The sequence below is a fragment of the Equus przewalskii genome, chromosome 25 (genome assembly GCF_037783145.1).
Source record: "Equus przewalskii isolate Varuska chromosome 25, EquPr2, whole genome shotgun sequence".
NCBI classification, from domain to species: Eukaryota; Metazoa; Chordata; class Mammalia; order Perissodactyla; family Equidae; genus Equus; species Equus przewalskii.
The window spans coordinates 43125976-43147244 of NC_091855.1; the positions used below are offsets into that span (position 1 = coordinate 43125976).

The 21269-nt window shown below is 46.7% G+C and overlaps 1 protein-coding gene across 11 annotated transcripts in view; it reads left to right on the top strand.

Moving 5' to 3' along the window:
* The window catches only part of PPP2R5C (protein phosphatase 2 regulatory subunit B'gamma), a 140461-nt gene extending 121491 nt beyond the window's left edge, over positions 1-18970 (top strand). For 4 of the 11 annotated variants that reach the window (XM_070593584.1, XM_070593590.1, XM_008528572.2 and 1 more), the window contains 5 exons: positions 711-838; positions 2944-3045; positions 4880-4952; positions 10364-10480; positions 16209-18970. In XM_070593584.1, the coding sequence (XP_070449685.1) occupies positions 711-838; positions 2944-3045; positions 4880-4952; positions 10364-10480; positions 16209-16340 (552 nt within the window). In that variant the 3' untranslated portion in view covers positions 16341-18970. The remainder of the gene's footprint in view (positions 1-710; positions 839-2943; positions 3046-4879; positions 4953-10363; positions 10481-16208) is intronic. The other 7 variants (XM_070593586.1, XM_070593592.1, XM_008528575.2 and 4 more) reach the window with 2 other exon arrangements.
* Positions 18971-21269: the final 2299 nt, after the last annotated feature.

The following is a 21269-nucleotide window of genomic DNA, read 5'->3' on the forward strand; positions in this document are numbered from 1 at the left end:
AAGATGTGTCAGCATAGCCCCACGTGACATTTGTGTATGTTGCCAACAGTTACAACTGGCCAACGCGATTGGGCCCTGAGCCACTTCAGTGCCCTCAGCTCCTCCCGTTCCGCTGTGCTCCTTTCCTCACCCTGCTGCCCTCCCTGTTAGTCTTGTCACCTCACACCCTCTCCTCCTCCATCGGGCCCCTCCTCCAGAGACCTGCTCTGTGACCCTCGATTTCAGATGGAAGCCACGTTTCCACACACACCCAGCACTCCCCGTCCCCTTGCCACATGGCTTATCACTTCTGACGGTCAGATAATTTACCCGTCACTTGTCTCCTCACTAGAATGTGGGCTCCTCAAGGCCTCGCCTCGTCCCTGCTGAATCCTCAGTGCCAAACAGTGCGATGCACAGGGTAGCGACTAAGAGATACGTGTCGAGTGGATGGACGAGTGGATGGAAGGAACTCATTTGACTGTGTCCTCAGCATCTCGCATAAATGTTTACTGAGTAAATGGAGGAAGGAGTGAATGTTCTTGATGTACAAGAATCGTCTGCCTCTTTGTTGAAGGCTCTTCAGGGTTACAGTCTAGGGCATTCTGAATTTGCAGAAATGATGATTTCTAATCGAATATAATTTATTATCCTATTCACAGGTATAATAGGAAAGACTTCTGAATGTTTCTAATCGTCGCAAACCACAGTTGTGCACTCCTGTCTTGCAGGTGGCAGAGCGAGCCCTATATTACTGGAATAATGAGTACATCATGAGTTTAATCAGTGACAATGCAGCCAAGATTCTGCCCATCATGTTTCCATCCTTGTACCGCAACTCCAAGACCCACTGGAACAAGTAAGAACTGGCCCTCGTCGGATCTCTGCATTTGTAAATTTTGCGTATTTTGCTGATACTTCAAACCAATTAGAATTGAAATCCAAGTCCGAAATAGCAGTTAAAAAACGGGATGTCAATTCCTAATTAAGTAGAAGTATGGGTTTCCCTGTGGCCTTTCTTTTGCCTCCTCACCCCGTATCAAGCCCGCGTAGAGGCGTATTTGTTCACAGCCCTGTCCCTGGGGCTGTCTGCAGCAGCATCTTCCAGGACTCTTGTTCGGTTCCCTCCAGAGGAGTTGAAGGTCACTGCAGAGCTCGTGGGGCTCAGTCCCTGTGGGAACTCAGTCACCCTGGAGCCCTGCTGTCTGTCGCACACCCTGGGACCCCTTCCTTGAGAACATGGACCACCCTATGTGCTCACTGCCTGGAGAGCCAGAGAGAAGAGCGGGTGGTCTGAGCACCACCTGAGGGATCTCGGACATGTGCTGCTGCTTCCCTCCCCTGTCCTTTCACTTAATGAGGAGGAACAGACTAAGTTACTCAGCGCTTGTCTTCTGAGACCTTACAGGGGAACGGTCGCTGCGGCCGTATCACTGTGGCATACTGGACTGTGCTCATGTTATTTACCTGAATACCAGTATCAGGGTTTTGCTTGCTTCATCTTTTATTTTTTCTTCCTATGTTATAATCATTAAATCAGAGTTTAAAGCAGGAAGAGCAGAGCTACGGGATCTGGTCCTACCCCCTTGTTTACAGGCCAGGAAAGCGAGTCTGGGGGAAGCGGCAGCCTGAGTGCGGTGCAGAGTTTGTTGGCGGCTCTGGCCCGCAGTGTCTGGGTGCCCCCTCCTGCTGCCCTGGTTCACGGTCAGGCTCCGCTGCCCACCACCTCTCTCAGGCAGTTTCTTCTGAAAGATAGAGAACTGTTGGCACCCACCTTAGAGTTTTGTGATGATTGGTCAAGACAGTTAATGTCTGTACACATAAAGCACTTTTCAGCGACCTTCACCTCGTTGTGAAGATTAATTGGGATAAAGTTAATACAGATAAAGTCCCTGGCACCTGAGAGGCATTCGGGAAAGCTTCGCCCTCAGTCCTGTGACCAGGGCTCTGGCACTGGTGCTGATGGCGGCAGAGGGAAGAGCGGCAGCCGTGTCGTCGTACAGTAGCCGAGGCACCATTGTTAGTATGTCACTTTGCAACACCCTTTTCTTGGTGACGTTCATTTTTTTATTAAGTTCAGCAGGTGGTAGCACAGGCCCCGGGGTTCAGCCATCGTTCCTGTGTGAGTTGAGTGTGATGTGAAAGTCGGCAGTGGTTACTGACTGACTCCGAGTTCCTGCCCACTGCAGAGGAAGAAGTGTTCTTCTAAGTGTTTTTTAAATGTGGTTTGGTTGTTAATATGAAGTGAATTAAAAAGTAGCATGATTTGAGAGCTCAGATTTTTGTGATTGCTCACGGTTCTGTGGGCTGAGCAGGCTGTGCTGGGCAGTTTTCTGCCCTTCTCACCGGGGGTCCCTTACGTGGCTGCCATCAGATGGCAGCTGGGACTGGAGTCGTCTCAATGCCCCGCTGGGATGCAGAGCTGCTGGGCGTCCCCCCTCGTGTTTGTCAGAGCCTGGGAGCTAAGTTTGGTTAAGCTGTTCTATGGTAATTTTATTTCCTACTGTCCAAAGGGCTACTTTGGCATTATTAAAATTAGTTTTCCTGTCCTCAATGAATAAGATTGAAAGGAAACTGACGTTTATAGGAAATAAAATGTTTCCATTATTCTCCTCCGTGTAGTGAAGTTTGTCTTGATTATATTTGTTCAAGTTTCAGCATTTTTTGTTCAGTTTCCGAGTAGGGCGGCTTTGGCTGCTGTCGGCCGGGACAGTAGGCCGAAGGGCCGGCACTTAGGGGAGAGCTTTGGAGGAGGGTCTGCAGGCTGTGCGGCTGCTCTCGGGAAGCAGACAAATGAATCAAAAGAAACAGGCTTTTCATTTGAAAGCTTAGGAGACTTGTGAAATGTGGGACTGTTGAAATAGCCTGGTAAGTTTGGAGAAGAGAGAGACTGAGGCCGAGGACGGGAGGGAAACAATAAAAAAGATCGAGTATTCTGAGTTTGAACACGACGCTTATTTATAGGACAATACATGGCTTGATATACAACGCGCTGAAGCTCTTCATGGAGATGAACCAGAAGCTCTTTGATGACTGCACCCAACAGTTTAAAGCAGAGAAACTGAAGTAAGTTGCTCCTTTCAAAAGTTACTCTTTCAAGGATTTTTTTCCTTGATCCTAAATAAACCTCTCCCATTGGTTTGTCCTGAAAGTTGCTCTTTACTTTAAAGCAAAATCAGTCCCTTCATCCTTGGAAAGCAAGACTGTGTTATGGTAGCTTATTCTCAGAGAACACGTGTTCACAGCTGTTCACTAGTACACTTCTAGTTTAATCACCTCTGCAAAAAGCACGTGTAGTCAAGAAGTTCACTTCCAGAAGTTTTGCTTTTGTCAGGGGATGCTTAAAGGCTGTAATGTGTAGTAATTTTTCAGGTTTATAAGGCAGGAATTTGAATTATATCCTGTCAGGTTTGTATGAGAGCACAAGAATCTCCATCTCAGCATGGCTTTATGTTGTAATTGGACGATCTCCATAAACGTGGCGTTCTCTGGGTCCAGCCCCTGTGTCCCTCACAGAATCAGGGCCCTGCTCTCGTGCTTGGAGGACTTGAGAGCCTGCAGCTCTGCAGGAACAGGCTGTGACAAGGCCCTCTGTCCCTAGGCTGTGCTAGTAATAACCTGATCAATTAGTTCTCAAAATCACGTCTTCAGAGTCCAGTGTGGACTGTGGGCAGATTTTGTTCTTTGCCTGTCACTTGAAGCTGGCTAAGGTAGGTAAACTTTGGATGGGTGTGATTCAGGTTACAGGATATCTATAAAACCAGCTGTCATTCTTTAGACAAATGTGGGTGTCTGCCTATAGGCCAGACCTGTTTTAGGTTCTGGCAACACGGCAGTGAATAAACCAAGAGTCCTTGCCCTCCCGGGGTTTGTATTCTGCATAGTGTGGAAAGAGAAGGGCAGCGAAGTACACATGAGTGAGACGTAGTGTGTGAGGGACGCTGAGAGAGAAGGCAGGGAAGGGGCGGAGGGAATATGGCAAAGCTTTCTTGAAACTAAACCTTCAATCTGCTGGTCCGTGCTTTCCCCAGCTGACCTACTGTTTACCTATGAAGTATAGGAACACTGGGGCTTTCATGATGGCAAACTGTCTTTCAGAGAACATCAAGGCTTTCTGAAAGGGACCTTAAAGATCACGCAGCACGTTTTTTAGATTTGAAAAAAAAAGTTGGGTCCAAGTTAAGTGATTTATTGAAGGTCATGCAACTCATTAGCTGTGGAATCTCACAAGAATCCAGGTCTCCTGGCTCGAAGACACTTTTTGTTGTTGTTATTGTTGTTTTCGGTGAAGAAGATTCGCCCTGAGCTAGCATCCATGCCAGTCCTCTATTTTTTGTATGTGGGATGCCTCCACAGTGTGGCTAATGAATGAAGTAGGTCCACACCTGGGATCCGAACGCACAAACCTGGGCCCCCAAAGCAGAACACGAATTTTAACCACTCGGCCGTGGGGCTGGCCCCAAGACTGTTCCTTTTTAGTGTCAGTGTTGGGACATGAGCTCTTCTCACCTTGGTTCTTTTAAGCTGTGGTGTAGTCTGGCTTTTCATGGATCTGTAAGCTTCTCATTCATCTCTGGAAGCTGGTACAGAAGCAACAAAGCAGGATAAAGATGGAGAAATAAGATGTACTTGGATAAGTGTTTTTAAGAACTGGAATTCTTAGGCATGTTAAAACTGTAGCATTTTTTTTTTAATCTTTTACTCCAAGTCTTGGTTGCTTTTTTCATTTTATTTCTCATGTTACGTTCGTTGTGATCCCCACTGTGAAGTATGTGGAGTAAGACCAGAAAGCGACAGAGGAAAAATAGGCGATTGTGTTGCAACCACGTCAGTATCCCCTTAATGTTTTCTTGAATTTGATTCATCTCTGTAACACCAATGACATTTTACTGTTTTTCAGAGAGAAGCTAAAAATGAAAGAACGAGAAGAAGCGTGGGTTAAAATAGAAAATCTAGCCAAAGCAAACCCCCAGGTACTAAAAAAGAGAGTAACGTGAAAACATGTAGGGTTTTACGTGAATGTCTTTATAAGATAGGAATGTGGCTGCATCATGGGAGGGGAAGGAAGTTGATTTACTAACATTGTGTATGAAAATATCTGCAATAAAAATACTTCTCAACTTTTGTACAAGTACTTATTTTGCCCCATGAAGTTTTTACCACAGAATTGACATTTTTTTTCCTCTGCTTTTTAAATAAGATGTGAATCTTATGTGAATATACTGTGGTAAAAAGAAAGCCAGGATGCAACCTCTGTTTCGGGCCAAGACTGGACTTTGCTTTCTCTCGCAAATGTCATAGATGCTGTAGCTCAAACGATATTTCCCTTTCCTTCCAATATCAAATTAATTCTAAAAGAAAACAAATGAGATTTGAAATAGATTAAGTGTGAAGTTGATATTCTCTTTCCTAAAGTTAGGTTTCTATAGGCTTAGCCTTTAATCGTTCAAAATTGACCTCTGCCACGTTAGCAACTAACCCTTCTCGCGCCGAGGCCAGGAGGTTCCCGAGTGCCCTGGCAGTGGGCGCTGGTGGCGTGTCTTGTGGAGCTGCCGCGTGGGAGCAGTGGCCTCCACAGTGTTAGCCCTGGGTTGGCTCCAGGGCGGCCAGGCTCTGGGGCCTTGCGCTGTGCTCTTTGGTGTCCTGTCCACTGGCCCGAAGGGTCGGAGCCCTGTCATGGCAGACCTTCCTTCCGATTCTGTGTGCCTGTCTGACCTACGGTGCCACTGGCTGGAAATCACATGCGAGGCTTGGCCACACAGAGTTCCCAGGCTTTCCCCAGATCCCCAGAAAAGATTTTACTTCGTGAGGAGAGCTGCTCAGCTGCCCCTAACCTCCTAAGAGTTTCCAGAAGGTGAACTAGATTATAAGCGATCTTTTTCCTTTGGTGAGAGGCATGCATAGGTAGGCTTTTTAATCTCTGACATTTAATAAAAACGTGATACATGAATACAAAGTTAAAAGTATACATTTTGCCTATATAACAACATATTGATTTGTATTCCCTTTGATAAAACTACAGTCAGGAGACTTAAACCATAGGAAAATTGAATGATAGTCTTAAGTATATGGCCTGGATTCCACCTAAGACAAGTAACCAGCTCTTTTCTACCAATATTTATGCATGTTCTTACAAAGAAACACTATTTTAAGATTACTGTGGAACTGTATAGTGCATCATTTAGGTAGAGAGGCTAGGAGTATCTACTTTAACGAGTAGAATTGATTTTGAAAGTGAGGTTACGGTCCTGACGTTTGTTGTAAAGCGCGGTAAAACCCTCCATCTGGGGCAGGTGTCGGGTGGCCCCGCTCTGCTCTGCCAGCCTGTGCGAAGGGCGGGCTAATGGGTCCCAGGTAGGATTATCAAGCACCCATCACACACACCCAAAATTAACACCCTTGAGAAATACATAAAACTCATACAACTCCGAGGGTCTGATTTTATTTATTTTGCCTCGAATATAGAAATAACCTCACAAAGTTGCATAAAGCTTAAATGGAGACGAGCTGGTTGGTTGTATTAACAAACGTGGCCTGGCTTCCCTGCTGTGCTTTGCTGAAATGTGTGTTCTCATTTCCCTTTCTCTGAGCTTTTCCTGAGTTGTCCTGCATTCCATCTCCTCACGTTCCCGTGGCTGCTGTCTTTAGGAGTGTCTCGGGAACAGCACGAGCGGTGTGGGTTTGCCTGCGCTCACCGCGTCGTGCTGTGGGGACCTCTGACGCTCGAGCCGAGCTGTCCTGGCTCCTCGTGTCTGTGTTGGAACCATCTGTGACAGCAGTGCCGCCCGCATGCTCAGCCTGTTGGCTCAGCGTCTCTGAGACGGAAAATCCTCCCGGGCTCGTGTCTCAGAGCTGGGACGCAGCGCCTCAGCACTTGCTTTTCGTTCTCTTGAGAGAAAATCTAAGTTCTAATCACTGCTCGCCATTTATAACAACGACAAAAAGTGAATAATCTTGTGGATAATACAGTTTGTTCCTTATTTCTCTGACAAAAACAGTTGGGCTTTGGAAGCTTTGTTCTCCATCTCAAATGCCTTTCTGAGAACTGATTTAGTAGCTTCCCTTTTTAGGGTGGACTTGTTCCCGGCCACATGCCTGGAAGGCTTCCCAATGCTCACCCTTGTTGTCTCACAACCCAAGGATTCCGTCTACGCGAGGACCTGACAGCCGGCCCCGTTTAGGCCTGTTGGGGTTTGGGAAGGCCAGTGCCTTTAGAATTGTCAGTCTTGTTTGATTTAGCAGTTGTGGCTGCTTCATTGGGATTTTTTTAATGTTGTATATGATTTAATTTTTTCTAATCAGACATATTGAAGATTGCTAACATAAATGTGTTTTTCCTAATCCACCAAAAGAGTCCATATGATATTTTACTACTTAACTTCTCCTGACTTTCATGGAAATCATGTGAAATGAAGACAAGCACTTCTGTGCACATTAACTGTAGCTCTGGCTCAGTGTTTCTGTCCTTCTGCAGTGAGCCAACCAGTGCCCAGGGAGGCCCAGAGTCTGGGGCCTGGCAGTCAGGAGGCCCGGGACCCAGGGCCTGGCAGTCAGGAGGCCCGGGGTCTGGCTGTGAGGAGGCCCTGGACCCGGGGTCTGGCTGTCTGCCTTGGCTTGAGAGACGAGCTTCTGTGGGGGAAATGTTCCTTCCTCCACCCTGTTATGAACTTTAGCCTCAACGAAGGTTTTTGTTTCTCACGAGAGTCCTCTCCTGCGGTGCCTGCCTCGTGGCGGAGGTTTGCTGTGAACATTGTCTGGCATCCTTCTTGACAGTCTTCTCTGCCTGGAGCCCCAGCGAGGAGCCAGAGCCTGCACTGCTCTAAGCACGAGCAGTTGGTGGCTTCTGTGGAAAGCACTCCTTTGTCCCCTTGGGGTGGCCACAAGCTGGAATGTTGGTTAAGAAACAACCCTGCACCACTCATGCGTGTTGCAGTTGTCTGTGCTTCTGTCTGTCCCTCCTGGCCATGAACCCCTGGAGGATGAGGTGCTGTGCCATGTCCCCATCTCCCTGCACTGAGCAGGCGGACACGTCACTCAGCAGATGGGTGCCAGCTGTGTGTCCCGAGTCATGGAACTTTGCTGAGATACAAAGATGAGAACAAGACACAGTCCCCAGTTCCGATCTGTGAGGGGAGCCAGATGGAAGCAAAGAATTCAGTTCAGATGGTCAGATCGTAACACACACTTGAGTGAGATGCGAGAGAGGCTGGCGAGAGGCTTGGTCCGTGCCTTTGAAGAGAGACGCTGCGGGTCTGGGATGGCGCAATCGGAGGCCACGGGGGACCTCAGCCCAGTAAGAGTGTGGGCTCTTGGCAGTGGGGCCACCTCTTGGAGTCTCGACTGAGGGGACATTCGCCAGTCTGAGTTCGGGGAAAGGGGCTCAGGCGGAGACAGAAGAGTGGGGACACCCCGCCTTCAGCACGGGTGGAATATCCGCTCTGGAGGAGGGGCTGGGTATGGTCTGTTTCAGGGACGAAGCTGGAAAGGGGGCAGGAGAATCGGGGATTTTATCCCAAAAAATGTGTGGTGTCCGAGAGTCGTAGAGAGCGGAGCAGCCTAGACGGACTTGGGTTTACAAGCTCTTTCTGGCAGCAGCGTGGCGGGCGCACTGGAAGGGGCCGGGCACTCAGGGCTCTTGTGGAAATATGCGGATGGTGGCACTCGGGGGTTGGTGGGAATGGCGGGCAGCGGGCACTGAGGGGGCCTTTGTGCCCATTGAGGTTGAAAGGAGGAGATGGAGCCGAGGACGCGGCCCCAGCGAGTGAGCAGCCCATTTGCAAGGACGGTGTTAGAGGGGTTGGATGGCGCAGAGCTGAGGACAGAGGCAGACGAGGTGTCATGGAAGCCGCGGCGAACAGGGAGCTGTCGAGGGCGTGGGACACCACAGGAAGTGTGAGGGAGGACCCAGACTGTCGTCCGTCCGAGGGATGGGCAGAGGGGAGAGGAAGCAGGAGAGCTGGTGCGCTGAGGCCAGGGAGGGCACAGTTTCCGGGGTGATGGTGTTCAATCCGCCACGCCACCAAGCGGTCCAGGAGGACAAAGACCAAAAACCAGCTTAGCAGCCAGGAGGTCCCGGCCGAGAGGAGAGGGCCAAGCACAGGCAGGGCTGAGCTGAGGGGGCGCTCAGGGTGGGCCGCTCTACCCTGAAGCTCACCTGGCTGGGCCGGGCACAGGGGCTGTGGGGACAGGAGAGCCTCCCGCTGAGGCAGGAGGAGGACGCAAGTGGGTGCGCGTGGGCTGTCGCCAGGGAGTGGGGGGTTCGAGGCAGGACTGCAGGGTTAGGCCCGGCTCCGTACCCTGGCCCTGCGGCCTCAGGCAGGGACCCAACCCTCCTCACTCAGTTCCCCTCCCCTGAAGGGGACCATAGCTCACACTTTACAGGTTTGTCGCAAGACAAATGAAGTACTTGGATCAGCACTGGCTCACAGCAGACACACATGTGTTTCTTCCGTCCTCGTCCCCACCTCACAGAGAAAGTGGACACCAGATGCTCGGAACAGTCAGGCTGTTTCCCACACCTCAGCTCATTTAACCATCACAACACCCTTTGAGGTGGTCCTGTCCCCATGTCACACTCACAGACACACAAAGGGAGAGGCTTGTGACTGGAGACGCGACTGCAGCTCACACCAGAGCCTGACTTGCCCCAGAGCCCAGGGAGAGTAGGGTTCCAGGGCCGCCCTGTGGGGAACAAGAGAGGGAGCCAATGAGAGACATGTGGGGAGCCGGGGGACCCGGCTTGCACAGCAGATCCTGGACTAGCTGGTGCACCAGTCCTTCCCAGCAGTGCGAGCCACGAGGTTGCAGAGTGGAAGATGTGAGCTGTTGGGCTAATCCAGGCTGTGTAGTTTGGGTGGAGAACAGAGGCTGAGGGTGTGACCAATAATGGGGTTTAAGCAAGTCAGGAAAGTTGTAAGAAACTGAGATGCAGGAGTTGCCACAGCGAGGAAATGTGAGTGGACAGGGAAGAGCCGTGGGTGAGCAGTTGCGTGCAGAGATGGGGAGGTTAGCGCTGGCGGTTTCAGCGTGACAGTTCCAGTGACCAAATCCAGGTGTGCCTATCGCGTTGCTTATATGAAGTCACAACACCAAAGGCTACAGGTGTGTCACCTGGCCATCTGTCAGGCCCCGAGGGGTTGAGGAGAGTGAGGAATGGCCTGCTCTGCTCTCCCCACCCAGGCGCGACCCAGATTGTAGGAGGATAAATTGAGTTCCAGTTTCAGAAGGCTGCAGGGGCCACAGCTGCAGGCGTGGACCAGTTTAGCACCCAGCAAATGGGCCTCATCAGGAGAGGGCCCTGGGGGAGGGCGTCGTGGGAAGACGTGCCCCGGCCAGGAGCTCAGACCTGAGCGCTAACAGAGTGACTCCGCGCTTTGCATTGCAGTACACAGTGTATAGTCAAGCGAGCAGCGTGAGCATCCCGGTTGCAATGGAGACAGATGGGCCTTTATTTGAAGATGTGCAGATGCTGAGAAAGACAGTGAACGAAGAGGCTCGCCAGGTAAAAGTGCGCAGGGCCCAGCTGGGTGCGCTCCCCGCAGGTGTGCTTGAGAAATGCGTGTCCTGTCAGCGGGCACCGTGATGTCCGCCAGTGCCTTCTGTGTAAGCTAAAGTTAAAAACTGAATTTTGGCAATCTTACAGGAAACATTGTATCTATACATCTTTCTGATCAAACTAGTAGAAACAATTTTTAAGGATAAAGTATGTGCCTGAAATTTGTTTGTTTATCTTAACAGTAATAATCCCAATTCTTAACTCTTCTTTAAATGTTAATCAGAAAATCAAAAGCTTCGCAGTGATGTCTTACCACTCTCTCCCCTCTGCGTCCCTCAGACTTCTTCTGGCCCAGGGGCGTCCCCAGTTAGTGTCCACAGCAGGTACCAGCCCCCTGGGCTCTGGACACAAGAGTGGAGTCCTTGTTTTCTCCCCGACAGCAGCACCGCGCTGCCTCCAGCGGCCTGCCGCAGGGCCAGGGCTCTGGGGGGACCCCATGTCACATGCGCGCTCAAGTGGGTTCATCTCCACTGTGGTGGAGACACATCCTTAGCTCACCGCTGACCCAAAGACAGCCTCCTGGGCTGAGGTGGGACTCCTACAGCTCAGGCTTCAGACGAGGGTCCTGCCTGTGTGAGGAGCCTTCTGATGCTGTTTCTCTGAGCTTGCCTCCCTGTTTTCAATTCGTGTAAACTAACGTAGTCTTAACTGAATTTGGGGACACAGGCCTTTCTGGCTTTGAAACTTTACTCCCCTTTGGCCAGTGTAAGAATTCCTAAAGACATCCAGTGCTAAAACCCTGCAATGTAAAAAGTTAGAGTGGCGGAAATTATACTGTATACTGTATGCAGACAGAGCTCAGCTAAACAGAGAGGGTTTGGGTTTTTTCCAGTCTATTTGTTTTTAATTCAAGTAACTTGTGTTCCCCACCTGATGAGACAGGGTCAGGCGTTACCAGGAGCACACGCTCTGGACTGTCTGGGCTGCTCTGGCCCACAGGGCAGCCACAGCCCAGCGTGGCACTTAGTACGCGACACGTGACCATCAGCACGGAGCTGTGCTGTCAGTCAAAAACACAGGAATTCCCAGGCTTAATATGAAGAAAAGGACATAAAAACATCTCACTTATAATTTTTTATTATTGATTATGTGTTGAAATGATATTATTTTGGACATATTGGGTTAAATAAAAAATATGAAAACTAATTTCATCTGTTGCTTTTTGCCTTTTTAACGTGGCTACTAGAAAACTTGGAATTATATACGTGGCTGGTGTTTTTCAGTCGGAGAGCACTGGTCTCGACTCCTTTCTCATAATGCTGCTGAGGAACAGCACCTGTGCTGACCGTGTCCACGCCGCCTTATCCTGCCTGGCTGGTTGCCAGCTGTAGGCTAAGATAAAAAGCAGGAGAATGCATGCTTCTGTCAGCTCATCAAAACTTGAAAATACTAAAAATACAGTAGAAAAACTCAGTATACCCCTGGGAAACATCAGTAACTCATTTTTTACTTAATCCAGTTGGATTCCATAATTTCCTCACAATTAATATTCTTAGCAATGAATGGATTGAATTAAAAACATGCAAATCCTTATATTTTTCTCTGTGGGGTATTAATTTTTCTACTTCTTGATTTTATTCTTTTTTTTTTTTTGAGGAAGTTTAGCTCTGAGCTAACATCCATGCCCATCTTCCTCTACTTTATATGTGGGGTGCCTGTCACAGCATGACTTGCCAAGTGGTGCCATGTCCGCACCCGGGATCCAAACCGGCGAACCCTGGGGCGCCGAAGTGGAACGTGCGAACTTAACCGCTGCGCCACCAGGCCGGCCCCTGATTTTATTTTTAACTTGGAATTTGAAGTCACATTTTTGATTACCATCTTGATTAAAGTGTGCTAAAGACACGAGAACTAGCCTTGTCACCTGCAGGCGGTCAGAGATCAGAACCAGTGGCCCTCCTCCCAGTTAGCCAGCCGGGGAATTTGTAACCACGTGAGCATTTTTAGGTGACTTAGGCAGTACAAAGTCGAAAAGGAAATTGGTGGTTTACAGGCCAGTTCTTACACATTAAATATTTTAGGGTTGGAGGATTTTTCTTTTTGGTACATCCTTTGACTTGATAATTAAAGCTAGGAAAAGAATATCCTCTGCCCAAAATGTAATGAACATGTTACATAATTACATAATTTATGGACATATTTATGATTTAGGGCCTATTCTGTGGGAGATCAGAACTTGATCAAGAATGCCAACAGCAAAATAGCATTCTCATCTTGAGTAAACTGCCTTTGAAGGTCGGTTCTTGTATTCATGTGATAACCGGTGCCAAGAAAACCTCCCACTGGTTCATCTATCCACTGGCCCTTGGGAGACCACCTACATACACACAGTGGGAGGAGCCAGTCTCTCGTTACCCGCTCGTTTATTCTAAACAATGAATGTGTCAACAGGGCTTTTCCCAGAGAGCTCTTAGCATGTTTGCTTGCAAGTTTGCTTTCATGACTCTTGAAATTAGATTATGCAACTGAGTTTTCTGTGTAATTGACATCCTTACAATTAGATTTCTTACCCTTACCTTTAGATTTCTACAGTCACATTCCTGGGTCAGGAGACTCAATGCCATTAAGACATCAGTTCTGCCCAAATTAACCTACTCTCAATCAGAATCCCAGCAGGCTTTTTTTTTTTTTAATGACAAGCTGATTCTAAAATTCATATAGAAATGCAAAGGATCTAGAATAGGCAAAACAACTCCAAAAAAGAATAAAATTAGAAGACTAACACCACCCACTTTCAAGACTTCTCATCGACTTCTATGGATCAATTGAGTTTTTCCCCCTCAAATGTCAGCCTATCTAAATGAAAGTATTTATAGTTCAGTCTCTTAGGTATAATATTTAATATGATAGACTCTTAATTTGAAAATGTTTGCAGTCACATTCCTGAAATTCTCAAAAACAGTGTTGTTAAAGCAAAGAGAAGATGCCACGATGCAGGAAAAATTTATGTGCGTGATTTGGAGACCAAATTAACATAAAAAGATAGAGCTAAAGATTAAACTTGGAATATTTTCAATGCCCTTTTAATTGTATCTTCAGCTAATTTTATTTTCCCAAAATCATCCCACATTTCTTTCAAATGATTTGAATGCTGGCTCAGGACAGGACAGATGTGAGACGTAAATGGTAATATTGCAGAAGAGGGGAGGGAAGACCCCAATGCTAGTGGGACACAGTTGGTTGGAATTTGGTGGAGAAATTCAACTATATATTTACCTGTCAGAACCATACCTTGGATTTCTTTTTGAGGAACTTGTATAACCCTGCATAGAACATTCAAAGAAAACTAGTAAGTTTCATGTGAATAACATTTGCATCAGAGACATTTAAAATGTTTACAATTCTCATTTTTAACAGTCGGTCGCAAGAAAAGCAGTGTCAACCTTGCAAATAAGGAAGGTGTAGAAAGACAAAAGGTCGGAAGTGAAGGTATTCGTTACTCAATATGTAGAGTGTATTTAAGGCTTTTATATTCAGGAAAAGAATTGACAAGTCAATGTGTGATGGATGTACATGAAGTATTTTCCCATTTTTCTCCTGTCATTCCAGCTTATGATGATGAAGACAAATCTGGTCCCTTAAGAAAATTTGATTAGTTCTGTCCTAAATTAAGTAGTAGAAACATACACAATTTTGTGTGCCCAAACCCTGGTGTTCATTTACAACTTAAGCTGCAAAACAGAGGCCGTTTCTCTCCGGCTTGTGTCCCCTCAGCAGAGTCTCAGATCCCCGCATTCTGTGTGTCTCGTCCATCCCACCCGTGGCAGCATGTTCACCAGCACGTCCCCTGCACGAAGTGTTACTCATTCAGGGTGACCATCTGCATGATGTCTCATCCTTTCCTGCCTCCTGTTTTTCTGATTTTTCTCCCCTTGTGGTTTGTGAAAGTATTCTCTGCTTTGCCCCCCAATTGAAAATGCCTATGCAGGAAAGCTCGGATGTGTCCGTCACGCCTTCTGTCCTGTCGGAAGCTCCGGGGTCGTGTTTGTTTTCTCAATTTGCATTTATTGGTTCCAGCTCCCAGGTTTTTGACTGTTGCTTTTTTCTATTAAAATGTTCCTTCTCTTCGGAATGCCTGTCTCAGCAGGGGTTAACATTTCAAGTATCTAGAAGTCTTGGTTGTGTTTTGCTTCCTTTGCTTTGTTTTACAGCTCAACGTGGAACAGACGTAAAATTCGGGGCAGAGTTTCCCCCGGAGATTCTTGTGGGTCGAAGGCCCTCTTGTAAGGACTGGGGCTGACGGTCCCTGGGGACTTGTGGCCCCACATTCCTGTGGGCGGTTCCCCTGCAGCCACCATACACTCGTTTCCAGGGGAAATCACAATTCCTGCCGCTACCGGGAAGCAAGATTCATGTTCAAATAACACTTCCAGATAGAATCCTAAAATGATGTCACACAAAATTTTCTAAACCTTGATATTCTTGCTGTTTTTGTAGACAAATTTGCGAAGAACCGTGAGAAATATTTAGCTCTGCAAAAATCTGAACTTTTCATGTACGACTTCTGCACGTTCTTGAATTTTTCATTAAAGCAAAGAAAAGTGTACTTTACCTTCCGTACTGAAGTTAGATAACTGGCAACTGACGAGCTGTTACGGTTATGTTCTTTTTGTTGTCAAATGATTGACTTAAAACACCTTTTTTCTGGTACATGTTTGTTCACCACCACAGAAGTCACTCATTCTCTTACATGCTGTCTTCCTTTTGATGGAGACACAACAGAAAGGAAGACTCGTTCTGGTCAGTTTCCCAGCCGATGGTCTCCTGCTGCAGACATGGTGTTCAGATGATTCTCGTGGCTCACTGTTTTCTTTCAAAAATGCTGATATTAATGCAATGGCCCTACTTTAAAACGGAATAATTTGTTTAACTATTATTCATGGAAATGGACACTTTTGGTGTGTAAACTCCCCATATGAGGCACCCCCCCTTTCTTGACAGACACAGTTCTCTAAATCTTCATGCAAAAAAGAGATTTCATTTAATTGGGATTTTTTTTTAGGTAAAATCAAAATTTCCTAAACTTTAAGAAGAGAATGTGATGAAGAAGGGAGTCTTTTATTTCTTAACCTTAATCTCAGGAAATTTTATGTAAATAATTAAATACCATTTTTCTAAGTTCTAGGGGGGATCTTTCCCATACATGGCCCATTTAATACCTCTTTATCTCTTCTCAAATTTGATAGAAGTTTTAGACCTCTTATTGAGTTTAAATCCAGTTTAAATATGTTTGTCATTCATTCTTTTTATTTACCTCCAAAGGAAATGTTGACTTTCTGAAATGCTTCTGTAATGGACAGAGCCGTAAGACAGCTTTGGTGACGTTTTATGAAATAGGAGGGTTTACCATTTATGGGATTTACTAAAACTGGTGAATTTGCAAAGTAGAGGGACTGAGTACTCTGTACACAGCTACACAGGTTAGAAGACCAAAATGCCAGTCCTGCACACACAGCCCTTCCCATGAGTCCTTGGGTTATTTTTAGGAGACGAGACATTTTGGCTGATTGCGGTGATGAGCAGTGGCAGGCCTGCCCGTGCCGAGAGTTTGTAGGGGAGCCTTAGGCTGTGTGCTGCCCGTCGGCCTCACCACTGTCCTTTGACTTTGACAGAAGTGAGCTCGCTGGTCAGGCAGCTTAGTTTCTAGCCAACGCCACTGCATTTTTAATTCCAGGCCCAGAAAGAACCGAAGAAGGACCGGCCTCTCGTGCGCCGCAAGTCCGAGCTGCCTCAGGACCTCCACACCAAGAGCGCCTTGGAGGCCCACTGCAGAGCCGACGAGCTGCTCTCCCAGGACGGGCGCTAGCCCCGGAGGACCGCGGCAGGCTGCGGACGCCACTCCTGTTCTGGATTCTGTAGAAAATACATACTTTTTGTGCCATACAAATCAGTTACACTCACAGTCAGAGCTTTCTTCGACCCCGTTCTGTAGGCAATAACGTACTTCCGCCTCAGCTCGAGATTAGGAGTTCAAACAATGGTGACTTCTCAGATCGTGCGCAGAGCCGGGGCCCCTGACCGTGTCCTCCCCACGTCATCGTGACCCCGGCACAGCCCCAGATAGGATAGTTTCCCAAAATCAGAGCTAAGGAAAGCACCCTGGTCATCTCCATGTTCTACCCAAACGGAATTTGTGATCATTCAAAATAGGTGGTTCTATGATAATATCAATGTTTTTCAAATCAAAGGAGCACTTTAAAAAAGTACTGCATATTTTTTAAGACTTTAAAACCTTTGAAATTGTTTTCATGTGATTGTTACGCCAGCAGTTTGGGGAGTTTTTTTTAAATCTCACCAAAATGGTTCTTTGCTTTCTTCTAACGCAGCTTACTGGGGACAGTGACGTGAAGGCCCTCAGCCGCTGGTTTTCGCAAGGTGTTCCTTTACTTTGAGGAACGACATGTGCGCCATGTCCTACTCCTTCATGTGTCTCTAAAGCCATATTTCCAAGTCTGTGGTCTGGTACCAGGATTCCAGGAGCGAGTTCACAGGAGAAATTTATTTTCAAAAGAGGCTTCTCTATCTACCTTGACTGGAATTGGAATTTAAAAACGATTTTATCATTTTTTTGTTTGCAGAATTTTTTTCCTCTACTCACACATTCTTGCCCTTTAACAAGGCTCTTGAACTAATAAAATTATAACCTCTAAGAATTCCACGTTTTTAGAAAGTTAGAATGAGGTCATTCTGATTAGGTCAGTTCTTGGCCTAATGCAGGCTGCAGCTGCCTTTGGTCAGAACGTAACAAAAGTCACAGTGTACGTGCCGGGCCATGCGTGACGGCCACTGTTGCTGTCACGTGGTGCTCAGCACTCAGAGGAAGCGGCAGTGAGGGTGGCCTCACATGGATCTTTTTCTGGTGACGATGCGCACATGTCAACACCTCCTGCGGAAAAGGCAGTGTCTGAGTTCGCATCGGTCTTCAAATGCTGCTATCTGTTTCACAGACTTCTTGCATGGATTGAGCTTTTTGTTTTCGATGGAATAGCACGAGGAGAAAAACCTTTAAACTTAGTGCTTTGTCTGTTCTTTATTTCTCTCAGGGCGGCCAGTATTTTGACTGACTTATCCTGCTTGAAAGCTCTTGAGACACGCACTGCTATTCTAAACAAGTGGTTCTAGTTTCTTTTGTCTCTGGCGTAAGATTATATAGCTTCATGTTAAATGTCTCGATGCATAAAAGATAAACTGTGGCTTCTTTTAGGATCTGTTGTTCGCTCGAGGTCTCAGGTGTCCGTGGAAGCGTCGCGAAGAGCAGCAGGCCTCATTCCCGTGTCACGGTGGCATCACTGAAATCCACTGACAGTGTTTAGTTCCTGTGCTTAGAGGAAAGCCGTCTGTGGGGGGGCCAAATTCGCTGACTGCCCCAGCTGAGAGTGGAACAGCCCACTTTGTGAGAAGAAACACTTCCTGAGAAACTTGACAAGTAGCTACCCATTTTACCATTATGAAATTTATAATTTAAAAAAAGTTCAGATGCCTTCTCCTTTTGAGGGAAAAAGGGTGCTTTTTATTGTATAAAGCAACGTCTTCTGTATTTTGATATACCATTGTTTGAACTTCCGTCTTTAGCTGATAGATTCTCCGATATCCTTGATTCTGGATGGCCGGTGTGTTTGTGAGAGAGGCATCTGGAAAGACTCTCTTTTGCCCGAGGGAGAAAGCGAAATATCAGTGTTTGGGTGATTGTGTAAAGCTCAGCGTATGAGAACATCTTTTTGTCTAGGTTTTATTTCTGCTCTTTATTGAAGACAAACATTCACCAAAAAGGGACAAAAAAAGTTTTAAGAGAAACTAATTTTCTTTGACAAGAGTATTATTTAATATTTTGGCCTGTTAAAGTTTTCCTGGTTAGGACTCAGACTCCCTGCGCTAATTGTTCGACTTATATATTATTCTCTAGATACACTGTTTGTTCTGTGCAAACTGATCTCAGAAGTACTACACTGAAAATAAACCGGTGACTGTTTCTCTTCATAAAGTTCTGCGTTTGGCATCTTCACTCTTTCCAAAATGTATCCGTACATGAGAAATGTCACTATTCCGAGTGTCTTTTTAGTGTGGCTTTAGTATGGCTTCCTTTTAATATTGTACATACATTGTATCTTTGTTTTATGGTAATAAGTAATAAAAATGTAGACTTCATATTTTGTACAAAATGTCCTATGTACAGAATAAAAAAGTTCATAGAAACAGCAAAAATAGGTAAGTGGCACAATTATTTTTCTTTAGAAAATATCTGTAACTTTATGCTTTAGTGAAATGTTAAGTACCTACATATTTTTTAACATTTTGTAATTCAAAACTTTTTTGTTTTGACATTGTTTATGAAGAGAAACTTCATACACTTGCCATTTAATATGCTCTTTTATCTAATTTTAAAAAACTCTAAAAATGGTGTATTATATGGACTAAATAAAGAACATGTGAATTTTATTGCTCATCATGACACTAAATTTAGCCATGGTGTTGGGCAAGCTGGTTCTGATGATTATCAAGTTACTGTGAGGGTCAGGGAGCCACACCAGGGACACTGGCTGGAAGACGGGGTGGGGCAGGAGCCCCTTGTTCAGCACAGTTGGGGGCCTGCTGTGCTGCCAACCACCAGCCAAGTCTCTTCCGAGTTTTCTATCAGCTCATTTTTTCCTTCACTAATGGAAAAAGTAGAGGCGGCTTTTTATTGGCCACCTCTCAATTTTTGAGTAGGCAAATGTGAACCAGAAGACAATTGATAGAAATGGAACCAGCCCTGTGGCACAGTGGTTAAGTTCACACGCTCCACTTTGGCGGCCCGGGGTTCACGGGTTCGGATCCTGGGTGTGGACCTATGCACTGCTTGTCAAACCATGCTGTGGCAGGCATCCCACATATAAAGTAGAGGAAGATGGGCATGGATGTTAGCTCAGGGCCAGTCTTCCTCAGCAAAAAGAGGAGGATTGGCAGTAGTTAGCTCAGGACTAATCTTCCTCAAAAAAAAACATCTAGTCCAGTGGCCTTCACACAGACTTCAGAAGCTATTGCTTTTATGTAAATTTAAATTTTGTAATATTTTAACTACTTAAAAAAATGTTAGGCCAAATTTCAACACTTTGAAGACCACCAACTCATTAGCTTCTGTTCTCTCTCTCGCCACCCAGGGACGCTCCCCCGAGCCTTGGTGTCCAGAGTTTTATTGGGGTCAATCACATATACATGTCTGACCTCAGTGTCCAGCCCCTCCAGCCCCCGGGGAAACGGGCAGAACAGTCCCAGGGCTTGGAGGCAAACTGCCAGGAGCTGGGAGCAAAGGGCAGGCCCCACTCTGGGCAGGGCGTGTCCACAGCACAGCTGTCCTCGCAGAAGAGGAAGTGGGAGCACGGCGAGGCTCGTTAGCTGGCCCAGGCCATGGCAGCGGTTCATATGGGGCCTCTCTGACGCAGACCTCTTCCCACCGCACAGCCACCTGCAAAGAGCGAGAGGGAGGGGCTTCCAGTGAAACTGTGAGACCTGCCTTCCAGTTAACGCGCTTGAGAAAGTAGAGGCTTCTGGAGACCAGGCTAAATGCTGAGCAGAAAAAGATCAGACCCGAGAGAAAATGGGCCACTCTCAATAACGCTGGGAGGGAACAATTCAGTATCTTGAAATAGGTAAGGGGCGACGTGTATTTAATAGTAACATTGAATAAATACAGAAATATATACCTCACTCTATTTTTTTCCCTTCAACTCAGAGTCTGAATGTGGGAAATGTGTTCATCACTCCACAGGCGTCTCGTAGGGTCTGGTTGGTGAAGGACATGTGGGTGGGTAATGAGTAGTGGAATGTGAAGCTGTCAGGTAACCAGAGTCTTCTAGATTATCATTCTGGCAATGTAGCCCAGGCAAGGCCTCTGGAGTGCAGGAATCTCAGGCAAAAGAAACTTCATGACTTCATTCATTCTTAACACGATGAACAGAGGCCCACTGCCCAACGAAGAAATAGTCACAACAGTAACTTCCGCCTACCCCTCTCACGAGCTTTCTCCTCCAGCCTGGAGACTGGCAGGACTTCACCTCATGGAAGCTGCTTCCCCAGTGAGGAGACTAGGGACCGAGCCGGCTCAGTTAGTGTAGCAGCAGCGCCCGGACAGACCCCACGTCTCCCGACCTCGGGCCACATGCTCGGGACGATGTGGTACGGAGGTGAGACCCTAAATCTGCTCCCCTAAGTTGACAATGGGACCAGAGTCAGATCTCATGACCAGGTTCAGGTCCCACCACAAGCCTGCACAGCACGACCAAGTGCTCCCACGTCCTCATCAAGATAAGAGAAAAGGGCAAGAAGCCGGTGCCTCAGAAAATTGACTCCGTTAGAGCATTATCCTTTATTGGACGCGCTCTTCCTCCACTTTCGGCCCTGAAATAGACCTTCATGAGACGGCGAACATAAAGAGCGGGAATTTTTTATAATTCCCTAGTTGAAAGCAGTTGGCAATACTGTGGTCCCCACACCCAAAAAACTTTAATAAAATGACAATAATACTGATCTGCCGCCTGACCTGTGAAATCCAGAATTCTAGGAATGCCTGATATAGTTCAAAGCCTTGTTTTACAGATAATGACGTAGACTCAAAGAAAGGAAAGCCCATAACCAGAGAATGCTGGGACCAGCACGCTGGACAGGTTTAACAGGGCCTGGGGCGGGGGGCGGGGGCATGCTCCTTTGTGTTGTCTGCATACCCACATTCTTTCTAGGTTGTGAATTTTTTTAATGTCTC